Source organism: Tursiops truncatus, chromosome 17 (assembly GCF_011762595.2).
Source record: "Tursiops truncatus isolate mTurTru1 chromosome 17, mTurTru1.mat.Y, whole genome shotgun sequence".
NCBI lineage: Eukaryota > Metazoa > Chordata > Mammalia > Artiodactyla > Delphinidae > Tursiops > Tursiops truncatus.
The window spans coordinates 75,379,450-75,391,485 of NC_047050.1; the positions used below are offsets into that span (position 1 = coordinate 75,379,450).

General features: G+C 59.0%; 1 protein-coding gene across 9 annotated transcripts in view; it reads right to left on the reverse strand.

The window, feature by feature from the left end:
• AGO2 (argonaute RISC catalytic component 2) overlaps window positions 1-12,036 on the reverse strand; it is a 110,959-nt gene that overhangs the window by 17,601 nt on the left and 81,322 nt on the right. For all 9 annotated transcript variants that reach the window (XM_073794795.1, XM_073794797.1, XM_073794799.1 and 6 more), the window contains 6 exons: window positions 11,106-11,239; window positions 9,145-9,329; window positions 7,760-7,919; window positions 5,449-5,539; window positions 4,679-4,873; window positions 2,295-2,429 (listed from right to left, as the gene is read on the reverse strand). In XM_073794795.1, coding sequence (XP_073650896.1) covers window positions 2,295-2,429; window positions 4,679-4,873; window positions 5,449-5,539; window positions 7,760-7,919; window positions 9,145-9,329; window positions 11,106-11,239 — 900 coding nt within the window. The remainder of the gene's footprint in view (window positions 1-2,294; window positions 2,430-4,678; window positions 4,874-5,448; window positions 5,540-7,759; window positions 7,920-9,144; window positions 9,330-11,105; window positions 11,240-12,036) is intronic.

The window sequence follows — 12,036 nt, forward strand, 5'->3', positions numbered from 1 at the left end:
CCTTGACCACTGGGACTGACATCCTTCCTGTAGCTTCAGACTTATTCATGGCTCTCTTTCTTGTCTCACAACAAAAGCACCTATGTCTAGACTCTTACCTATGTCTAGACCCTTACCTATGTCTAGACCCTTACCTATGTCTAGACCCTTACCTATGTCTAGACCCTTACCTATGTCTAGACCCTTACCTATGTCTAGACTCTTACCTGTAAATGCCTGCTTTAGTGCACTGCACAAGGTTTGATATGAAATTCTCGTTTTTGTTCATTTCTAATCATTTCACAATTGACTATTCTCTTTACATTTTTAATGCAGTGCTTTCTTTTTTTTTTTAAATAAATACATTTATTTATTTATTTTTGGCTGCCCTGGGTCTTTGTTGCTGTGTGTGGGCTTTCTCCAGTTGCAGCAAGCGGGGGCTACTCTTCATTGCAGTGTGAGGGCTTCTCATCGCGGTGGCTTCTCTTGTTGCGGGGCACGGGCTCTAGGCAGGCGGGCTTCAGTAGTTGTGGCACGTGGGCTCAGTTGCTCCGCGGCATGTGGGATCTTCCCGGACCAGTGCTCGAACCCGTGTCCCCTGCATTGGCAGGCAGATTCTTAACCACTGCGCCACCAGGGAAGCCCTGCAGTGGGCTTGAAATCAAAATTTTAAGTTTTCTTACGCTTTTTCCTACGTAACAGAAAATGTGGTTTGGGGACTTCCCTGGTGGCGCAGTGGTTAAGAATCTGCCTGCCAATGCAGGGGACACGGGTTCGAGCCCTGGTCCGGGAAGATCCCACATGCCGTCAAGCAACTAAGCCCATGCACCACAACTACTGAGCCTACACTCTAGAACCCACAAGCCACAACTACTGAGCCCAAGTGCCGCAGCTACTGAAGCCCACGTGCCCTAGAGCCCGTGCACTGCAACTATCGAGCCCACGTGCCCTAGAGCCTGTGCACTGCAACTACTGAGCTCACATGCCACAATTACTGAAGCCTGAGCACTCTAGGGCCCGTGCTCCACAACAAGAGAAGCCACCGCAATGAGAAACCCGCACACCGCAACAAAGAGTAGCCTCCGCTCGCCGCAACTAGAGAAAGCCTGCGCGCAGCAACGAAGACCCAGTGCAGCCCCCCCCCCAAATAAATTATTTTTTTTTAAAAAATGTGGTTTGTAGAATACTGAGGTTTGGCAATCTCCTGAGACCTCTTTTGTGACCTGGGACAACGCCAGCTCCTGTAAGCCCTCAGCGTGAGCTCAGCTGTCACAGGCAGAGTTCTGTCTGTCAGGTCTGGCTCATTCCTTTCTTCCCATTTTCAGTTTCTACTAACTTGTCCCTGTTTCACTTTCTGATGGTGGTCTGTTAAAACAGACCTCTTTGATGGTGTGTTTGTCAATTTCTCCTTAAAATTCTGCCTGTTTTTGCTTTACTTTTTTTCTTTACATATTTTTAGGTCATGGCGTGAGGTACATCCACGTCACAGCTGTTCTGTCTTCTCGGTGATCATGACAAAGTACCCCTTTTCCTCGCTATTGACTCTCAATTGCATTTTGTCTTCCATTTAGGCAAGAAGCATTTTCGGTGCTGTGGTGCCACTGTGGCGTTAGTGGGCTGCACCACGTGGACACTAACGCCCGCTTCCAGCCCCGCTGGCGGACAGTCTGATGGAATGTCCTTCCCTTCTGGGAGGTCTTTTATCTCATGCAGTTACTTTGACGCTGTGCAGTTTTAGGACAATGTGTCTAGGTATGGATTTATTTTTATTTATCCTGTTGGGAACAGGAGAGGCCTTTTAACCTAAGGGTTCTGATCTTTCTCCAACTGTGGACAATTCTCAGCAGTTACCACTACAAGTCTTAAGTCTCCTGCATGCTCGTGGTTCTTGTTCTGGAGCAGCCAGGAGAGGGATGAGGAGCTTGGACACCGCTGTCTGTCAGTGTTCTCCAGACCAGACCCCTGAGTGAGCTCCCCAGGCCCTCTTCCAGCACTCCAACCACCCCGTGGGCTCCCCACTTTACTGCATTCTCCCGCGTTCTTTACACTATGCTGTCTATGACCATGGTTGCTAACTGGCCCTGAAACCTCACCTTTGGTAATTTCCTTATCGGATAAATGACATCTGCCTGGACCTATCCTGGACCTGTGGGGTTTGCAGGTTCAAACTTCTCACCAAACTGAGGAGAGCCCTTCTCCAACGTCTCAGGCTGCGTCGCCACGAAGGGCCGGGTCTCCCAAGAGCCTGGGAGGTGGTGCAGGGCGTGAGACCCGTGTCCCTCGAGGCTGCACAGCCCAGGGTCGAGGACACTCACCCGCTCGTTCTTGTCGGTGCAGAACAGCCGAGTGTGGTGCCTCTTCTGGACCACTATGAACGTGATCCCCGGCTGGTAGTCTTTTTCTAGCTTAATGCATGCCTCTCGGATAGCCAGTAACTCGTGGTGAAGAACCTATGGAAAGAAAGAAGAACACTTTTTTTTTTTTTTCGCGGTACGCGGGCCTCTCACTGTCATGGTCTCTCCCGTTGCGGAGCACAGGCTCCGGACGCGCAGGCTCAGCGGCCGTGGCTCACGGGCGCTCCGCGGCATGTGGGATCTTCCCGGACCGGGGCACGAATCCGCGTCCCCTGCGTTGGCAGGCGGACTCTCAACCACTGCGCCACCAGGGGAGCCCAAGGAGAACACTTTTGAGGATCATTATTATGTTTTCAGGCCTCTCGCTATCTTGGAATGAATCCCTTAATCGTGTGTATGTTTGATACATGTTTACGTTAAGGCTTGTAGTTCCACTAGCTTGCTGTTACCTGTGTGATTCTGTCTCTCTGAGCCTGTTTCTTCAATAATATCATGGAGCAAACGATACCCAGGTTTCGTGGTTAAATGTTTTAGGTTAGATAACGGAGAAACAGGCTGAGCGCAGGCTCTGGAATGTTCTAAGTGCTACCACCCACCGTGGACATGAGGCACTGTGGGAAACACACACATGAACAAATCAATCCAACAGCTTGTTTTTGGATTGGAGAAGATGGAGAGAATCTAGTAAAAAACAAAACAAAACAAAACAAAAAAACCCAAAAACCCACTGGCTTAGGAGCTGGACCTGAGGTCAAATCCTAGCTCTACCACTAAGCAACCGTGTGGCTCTGGAAAGCCATGCACCCTGTCTGATCCCCAGTTTTTTCAGTTTTAAAATGGGAACATCCCACCTTGCAAGCTTGCAGTGAAGACTAAAGTCACCTGCGAAGCGCCAGGAGTTAGGGTACAAGGATGCTGGCACTGTCTCTGCTCCCCCACCTGTGGCAGAGATGAACAGGCACACAGCCCGGCACGGGGGCTGATGGCTGCTACAGGGACCACACACCTCAGGTTTCAGCAACTGCCCTTGTCAAATATTGTGCTGCGATGTGTCTCAAAAATATGTCTTGGGTTCTGGGTCCAGAAACCCCATTGTGGTGATTCTGTAAGATGTGGAGTGCGTTCACCGAGAGAGAAAACGGAGGATGACACAAACCCTCTTCTGTAGTAAGAATGCCCATGACAGAGGGTGAACGGGTGCTCAGAAGAGGGGAGAACATCTCCCAACGGAGGGAACCAGACGGTTTTGTATAAGAGGGGCTTCGAGGCCGGCTGGCACAAGCTGGATCTGGACCCGAGAGGCGGCACAGGAACCCCCAACCCAGGTTCCCACAGAAGCTCTGAATCAGGGGCCCTGGCCAAGAGCTACCAGACGGTCAAGGAACCTCAAGCCACCCCCCTCGCCCGCTGTGGCCTCAGCTGCTCCTACTTTGGACCAGGAAGGCACTGGCACCCGTGCCTGGTCACGTGCCACCCCACCTGCCTAGCAGGGTGTCCTGGGGCCTTGGGACACACTGGAGTGCCTCTTAGGATGTCTTTCTGTCTGGGTGGGTCTCCTGCAGCATCGGATACTTCTGCCTTCCCCGCTACTGTCTCTCGACGAAGCGTGCACTGGAGACGCGGCAGGGGTGGAGGTGGCATTAGCCCTGGCCAAGCATGGACACACGCAGGGCATCAACCCCCGAGTTCCAGGGTCAGATGGATCCGCCGCTGCCCACACTCCCCTCGACTTGGAGGTGCTGCGGGTGCTTTCACCTGGAGCACAGCAACACACCCCCTTTGGTCCTCACCTGCCCCTCCTCCAGTGCCCCGGTGTCCAAGAGGCTCCCCTGCCTTCCAGACGCTTCCTCAAGGCGATGCCCCACACGCCACCTAAGGTGCCGCCTCTCCCTCCACGTCCAAACAGTGGCTGCGTCCTACTGACTATTTCCAAAGGGCTCCCACCTACCCTCCGCCCGGCCACTTTCCTCACCCTGCTCTGCGCTCTCCTCACTCCGGCCCGCCCCCTCCTTTGCAGACAGAGGTGACCCCCAAGCCACAGTGGTGTCCCTGCCCCACAGAGACCCCCCACAGCCTACAAGGCAAAACCTGGAGCCGGGAGGGGCCCCTGGCTGGCGTGTTCTGGACCGGGTCCGCCTGGACAGGCCTCTCCGCCCCACCTGCAGCAGACCCCTGACAACCCCAAGTCCATCACTACCGCCCACACGGGGACCAGTAAACCCGGGGGCAAAACAAAACCCACCCCACCGTCTTCATTAGCGAACCCAAGGAGCCGTCCTGCCGAGAAACAGGGGAGTTTAAGACACCGAGAAGAGGGCAGGGAAAACGCGGGGGAGACGGCCGACCTGCTGGAACTGCCCCTCGGAGACACCGTCTCGGTAGAAGATGATGCGGGTGGGCTTGAAGCGTGTGGACTTGTAGAACTGGATGAGAAGCTCGCGCACCATGGCCGCCAGGTCCTGGATGATCTCCTGCCGGTGCTGCTGGACGCGCACGGTGGCGCAGTAGCGGTTCGGGTGGGCGTCCATGCTGCCCACGACCTGCGGGGCAACACGGGTCAGCAGGAGCCCCGAGGGCCCCCGCTCTAGGGGTGAAGGGGGTCCAGGAGAGGGCTCGTCACATGCAAACCCACCACCTTTACTATTCTTCTGAATGCGTCGCTGTAGCGCTTATAAACGTGTTCCAAAGAGTAAAGGTTTTCCCGAGGGACCTAATAAGAAAATCAACAATTGTTCTGAACCCCTAATTCTGCTTGTGATTAGATGTGGCTGAATTACATCAGCCCAGAGAAGGTACCTGGCGACAGTGACAGTGACAGTGTTCCTAATTCCTTCAAGCACACTGTTTTCCCAAAGCCATGTGCACCTCTACACACGACACTCCTAGATTCCGACCCCTAAGAGTGACGGGTGTCCCAAAGGCAAGCTGGCTTGAAACCAATCGCCCGCAGGTGCCGCCCAGTGGGAACCAGACAGCGAGTGCCAGGGACATGACCCCACGGGGCCACCCTGCTGCACTGTTCATGCTGCTCAGACAAGGAAAGGGCCAAGAAGCATGGAGATGCCGATCACGCAGGAACACAGACCAACGGGACCCGGCAGGAGGTGATACTCACGGCGGCGATGGACGGCTTCTTCCCATCCCCGGCAGGGGGGTGTGTGACATCCGCCCCCAGAAAGATGACGGGCTGCTGGAACACCGGAGGCCTGTGAGGGGATGCGGGAGCGTCAGAGGCCAAGGCTCGGGGACACTGCCCGGACCTCTCAGGGTACTGGCACCAGCGTTACTTTGTGTGCTAAGGGTACTGTGGCCGTGTCTGTAAGGACTCCTTATCTTTCAGTCACATGTACAGAAACCTTACGGGTGAAAAGATGCTTGGTGTGAGATCTGCTTCAGAATAAGGCGGTGGGGGAGAGGGTGTAGGTGGAGTGTAGACTGAATGAGAGGGCTGAGGTGCTGACAGCTGCTGTGGCTGGGCTCAGGGACATGAGGGTTCTACCCACGTAGACGGCTGAAAATTCCAAGACAATTATACATACAAAGAGTCCCACGGTTTGTTACCCAACCCTGGACCTGCAGCCGCGCTGCAGGGTGCCCAGGAGCACCCTTGTTCTCTACCCGTTAGAGGCCAGCCCCCGTCCCGACACCCCTACATCTCCTCCAGACATGACCACACACTCCCAGGGCTGCGACACCGCCCCAGGTGAGAAGTACTGCTCTAAGCTCTCTCCCTGGGTCTTCTAAGCGCCGGCTGCACCCCAGCGGTCACGACCCTGAAGCGCCAGCGTTGGGGGCACGGCTCTCGAGCCGGCCGGCGGGTCCCAGTCTCACCGGCTGTGCGCCCTGGAGCTTCCTCTCTCTGTGCCTCACTCGCCTCTTTTCCCTGACGGCCTGTGCTCTCCCGCCCACCCTGCGCCTGCCCCCCACCCCCACCCCCCACCCCCACCCCGTGGCTCTTCCCTGCTGCCCCCTCCCCCAATCCTGGATGGGTCCCGGGAGCATCGCAGCACAACACATGCAGTTATGACTCACACCTTACACCAGCAGAACCACACCTGCCTCCGGACTCCACTCTCTTCCCACAGCTCCCTCACTTCCCTTGCTCGCCTTGTGGCAAAGCTCCCGGAATTAGCCGATCCCTTTACTGCCTCCCAAGCAGGCCTCGTGCTGCCATGGCAACGAGACTCCTCTTTGCAAGGTCACCGACGACCTGCACACGTCCCCCAGTCCCATGGTGGAGCCTCGGACCTCATCGCACTTGGCCGGTTGGCACCGAGTGACACGGCCACGCACTGGCTCTTCCCCCGACCCCACCAGGCCCCAGTGCTGCCTTTCCAACCCCGGACTCCCCAGGCCGAGGGCTTGGATGTCCTTCCTATCTACACCCTGCCCTGGGGCTTCTCTCCAGCCTAGAGGCCTTAAATACCACCTCCACGTGAGGATCCCTGAACAAACCCCACCAACACCAGGCCTCTGTTTCCCCTCCCCCCCCACCCCCAGTGTCTCCCCTGGGAGGCTGACGCACAGCCCAGCTTCCTCATCCACTGCTGCCTAACCGCCCCAGAGGCGCAGGCTCGGACTCACTCTCGAGTCTCCTCTTCCATTCAGACCATCCCGCCCCAGCCGTGCCCCAGCACCTCTCCTGGGACAACGCAGGAGGGCCCGGTCCCCACTCCACCCGGAGCTGGAGTCGCCTTTTAGAACGAGGTCACCGGAGCTACACCTCCACTCGTGAACCTCCCTCCCATGGATGCGCTCCCCCGGAGGGAGGGCCAGGCCCCCCAGCAGCCCTCTGCCCCTCAGTCTCTCAGTGGAACACCTGCCGCACTCCTGGCAGGCTGTACCACAGGGCCCTTGCATGGCCTGTGCCCTCTGGACTGCTCTCCTCCCAGGCGCCCACGTGATCCCGCCCCCTCCAGTGGCTGCAGTCTGCTTAGTGCCACCTCCCCTGTGAAACCCTCACCCTTCTGAGCTCCTGTCCCTTCCGCTGTGTCACTGTTGCTCACCTGGGAAGTGCGTTTCTGGACCCTCCCACCGGGGCCTGCGCTGGAAGCCTAGGGCTTCTGCACACAGTAGGCGCTCAATAAACACAGAACCTGCCGCTGAGTGAACTGAGTGAGTCCAACGACCCCTCGTGGCAGAGCCACCCCCGCTCAGGGCAGCCACCACATCTCACGTGTGGGACCCCCGGCCCTGGACGGGGTAAGAAGTCCCTTCTCCTCGGGCCCCTGCACCCAGTCCTCAGTGGCCTGCAGATGGCCCTGGTCCCCTGGACCGAGAGTATCCGAGACCCGCGTCCTACTCGCTTCCTTCACCCCACTGTCCAGGGAAGCGGACGCCGGCCCCGGCGGGGCCCCACCCCCACCCCCAGCTGGGGAGTCGCGCACCAGCTGCCCCGCGCACACGCGGCGGAAGGCCGGCCTCACCTCCCCTGGGGCAGCAGGATGTTGTTCACGCCGCCCAGTTTGACGTTGATCTTCAGGCAGAGATTGGACAGGGTCTGCGGCGTGGTCCTCTGCACGTTCTTCATCTGCACACACTGCGTGGCCATCCCCAGCACCGTGTCTCCTACACGCTTGACCTCGGCTGCGGAGGGAACGGTGCGCTCAGGACGGCTCCCCTGGCGCCTCCCCTCCGCCCGCCCCACGTGCAGCCAAGCCCGTGGAAGAAGGGGTCAGAGCCCGAGTTCCAGCTCTGCTCCACGCCGCCCAGGCCTGTGCTAGCTGCGGGGCGTGTGTCCCGCTCACTCAGAGGCCGGGCGGGTGCAGCCCAGTCCTGTCAGGAGCGTTTCTGCGACTGATCCAGGCCTGCAGGGCGGTGCGGGCAGAGCCAGGCTGGAAGACAGGGCTTGCATTCCGAAGGCCACCCTCCGTCACGGTGCTCAGGATTGCAAGCAAGCCAATGCCCGAGTCGTTAAAAATATAAACACTGGCATCCTCACACCCTCGGCAAACGCAGATCCGACATCCAAGACCTCTCTGGGCCCACACCCCCTCTACTCCCGGGTTCTTTCGTGAAGCAACTGGTCAGCCGCTCCCTGGGCGGGCCTGGGAGAAGATGCGTGCGTAGCATGGGAATTCTGAGGGCTTTCTCTTTCCTCCTTTCCCTGGACACGGAGCAAGTGCTCCGTCGCTGCCCGGACGGGGGATCCAGTCAGCGACACCGACACACCTGTTCCCTTTGCCCTGGGGCACCCACACACCTCCCGTGCTGGGGCCTCTGGTCCCCAGAGGGTTTCCGGCAGACGCACCCGGCACCCACCTCCCCATGCCGCCGCCACCTGTCTACACCACCAGCGCCCCAGAGCTTCCCAACCCAGGGCCTGGGACTCCATCACAGGGGCCTGGTAACTTTCAGCCATGTGAAAGTGCAACCGCCCTTCTGGCAGAAAGGACTCTGATCAGCTTCCAGAGGATTCTGAGGCGGGCACAGCTCACAAGTGGAGAAGTGAGTCCCAGGCCGGAGCTGAGGACGGCGCCCCGAGTGGGTGACTGCGTGTGCGCCGCCTGGCTGCTCCTCCATCCAGCTGACGTCTGCGTCGGGCGGCGCAGTAGGTAACCGCACACGTGTCGAGTCCTGTGCCACCGCAGGACGCCGGCCTCCGGGAACCGCGGCCCCGGACAAGACTACCAAGGGCGGCCCTGGGCACGTGCGCGGCCGCAATCAGAAGCCACCCGGTCTTTCCTAGCTCTCGAGTGAGCCAGAGACAGGCAGCTCCTCGGTGCGGTAGAGACACGGAGGGCTGAGGCGGCACCGCACACCCACAGCGCCACCGGCAGCGGCCAGAGGCCGTGCGCGCGCCGAGGCCTACCGTAGACGGGGGTTTTTCCGGGCAGGATGACCACCACCAGCTGCAGGCCGGCGTACGTGTTCTTCAGGTGCCTGAACATGGGCTCCACGCTATCTGCGCCCTGGGCGTATTTACAGAAGCACGGCTGGCCCTGGATCGGCATTCCTGCGTCTCTCGAGATCTTTCTGAGCTGCTCCGTGAAGGACCTGAAGGAGGAGGAGGTTCGTTACGTGAAGCACCGAGAGCGCCGATGATTCCGACCAACCGGAAGCCCTGGGGAAAGGGCACAGTCCTAACAGCTCCAGACCCCAAACCGTCTTCGTCGGATCCAAATCCGAGCTGAAGCCCTGGACAAGGCCGTTTCAACATGGTAACAAACAAAGGCGGCCGTTCGTGCTAACCGTGCAGGTTACTGTGAAGTCACGATGACACAGGAGACTTCAAGTCGGGGCCACGCTGCCCCCTCACCGGCTGTGACACTCCCAGGGCAGCGACAAGTGCTGTCCTTTGAAAGCCGTGTGTGAGCAGCTGCCGCCCACTTTCCTGCGGATGCCGAGCGTTGTCAGGGTGAGGAAAACTGTGAGCTGACTGTCCCCTTGGATTTCCCCCCAGTTATTCCTGTGTGTGCAACTTCGACTCGGATGACATAATCACGGGAGAAAACCAAACAGCCCCCAGTTAGAGTAGCACCGACAGCTGCGGCCGACAGGCCCTGTGAAATCACAGGCGGGGCTGGGGAGACAGAGCCACGGCTCCTATTTTAAGCTCAGGAATAGAAACACCACCGCCTTTTACCATAAAGTCAGGACACTCCGACCCGCTGCAGCCAGTTAGCGCTTGACCTCCAGCGCACACCCACGCCCACACGTGCACGTACCCTGGGGCCATCTGGCTCCAGGAAAAGTGAAATGCGGGCCATGGACAGGACACGGAGAGGGGAGGCACCCCGAGGTCGGACTCTAACCCACTCTGTCCCCCGACATCCCGCGCTCCCAGCTTCTCCGCTGGTGGCGTGGAGGAGAGGCCCCGCCCCTCCCCAGAGTCCTGAGAGCCACAGCTCTCTGGAGCCACTCTCTGCTGCAACGCCCACTGCTACCTTACCCCGCTTTGCAGGCCCCCTGCTCCCACCCCAGGGAGGCAGGAGACAAAAGCCCTCCTTTCCCTGCTGGGCGCCCCTGCTCCCACCCCAGGGAGACAGGAGACAAAAGCCCTCCTCTCCCTGCTGGGCGCCCCTGCTCCCACCCCAGGGAGGCAGGAGACAAAAGCCCTCCTCTCCCTGCTGGGCGCCCCTGCTCCCACCCCAGGGAGGCAGGAGACAAAAGCCCTCCTCTCCCTGCTGGGCGCCCCTGCTCCCACCCCAGGGAGGCAGGAGACAAAAGCCCTCCCCTCCCTGCTGGGCGCCCCTTCTCCCACCCCAGGGAGGCAGGAGACAAAAGCCCTCCCCTCCCTGCTGGGCGCCCCTGCTCCCACCCCAGGGAGGCAGGAGACAAAAGCCCTCCCCTCCCTGCTGGGCGCCCCTGCTCCCACCCCAGGGAGGCAGGAGACAAAAGCCCTCCCCTCCCTGCAGGGCGCCCCCTGCTCCCACCCCAGGGAGGCAGGAGACAAAAGCCCTCCTCTCCCTGCTGGGTCTGTTTGGCACAGAAGCGTGAGCATGTTTATGGGGCCGCTTTCAAAGGGTCTGACACTGGGCCCGGCTGGGCTGAGACAATCTCCTCCCTTGCCTCCACTTTGCACACTTACTCTTCACTTGCTGTTTTGTTTCTTACAGAACCTGCCCCACCTCTTCACACTCGCTCCAACAGCGAGTCTGAGAAGCAAAGCAGCACCGGGGTCCCCCACTTCCCGGCCCGGCCACCCCAGGCAGTGCCCTTCCACGGGGAAAGGCTGCCAACCCCTGCCCTCCAAACGGAGCCCACGACCTGCCCAGCCTGACGCAGCGGGCCTTCCCCGTGGCCCCCTCCCCCCACCCCTGGGGGCCTTACTTGAGGTGCACCTCCGTGCATTGCCGCTGGGGGGCGAAGCACGCAATGGCCCACACCTTGATCTCAATGCCCGTGTGGAACTGCTTGTTCCTCATGTCCCAGACGCCCTGGACAGGGGTGGCAATCGCTTTATTCTGCAAACGGCGAGAAGTTTAGAGTAAGAAGAAAACGGAAAACATATTCCTCTGACCTTGGATTTTGTTACTGTCCCTACTGCTGTTGGTCCCCTGACCAGATGGCAGCTCCTGAGGCTGAGAAGGGAACCTTTGCGTAGACTCCCCATCTCTGAGCCGCCTGGCACCGCAGGGGTCCCACAGGTGTGTGCAGGATGGATGGATGGATGGACGGACAGAGGATGGATGGAGGGGTGAGAGGTGGAGGGAGGATGGAGGGGTGAAGAAGTAGATTGTGGGGAGCAGGGGGGTGCCCGGAAGGCTGAGCAGGGAGGGCCCAGAGCTCCATCCAATGTCACGGGTCGCCTGGAGGAAAAGAAGTGCTTCACGACGTTACGGGAAGGCTTCTTGTCTTATAAACAGGCTTCCGTTCATTCTACCTCATCCGTTATCAGTGGGGCAGCCAGGGAAGGAAGGGAAGGGAAGGGAAGGGAAGCAAGGTGTTTCTTCCCAGTCCTGTGCCCGGAGCAGACAGGCCAGCTAGGACCGAGCCCACCGCTTCCCCGGCTCCACGCGCCGCTGCCTGCAGTTGTGTAAGCCATTCCCATTTCGGAAGGAAAACAACAGCAGATGACGCATCCACTTAATTGTGTCATCTCTCAACCAGAAACGACCAGGTCTCAACACTCACTGAAGGAATCTCTGAACTGCCTTCAAGTGATTCTGGAGCACAAGGGACAGTCAGGAAGGGACGCTGTGACTGGAGCTGTGCTGGCTGGACCCTTGTGTGCCCTACAGAGAAAGCGCGAGTCCTACAG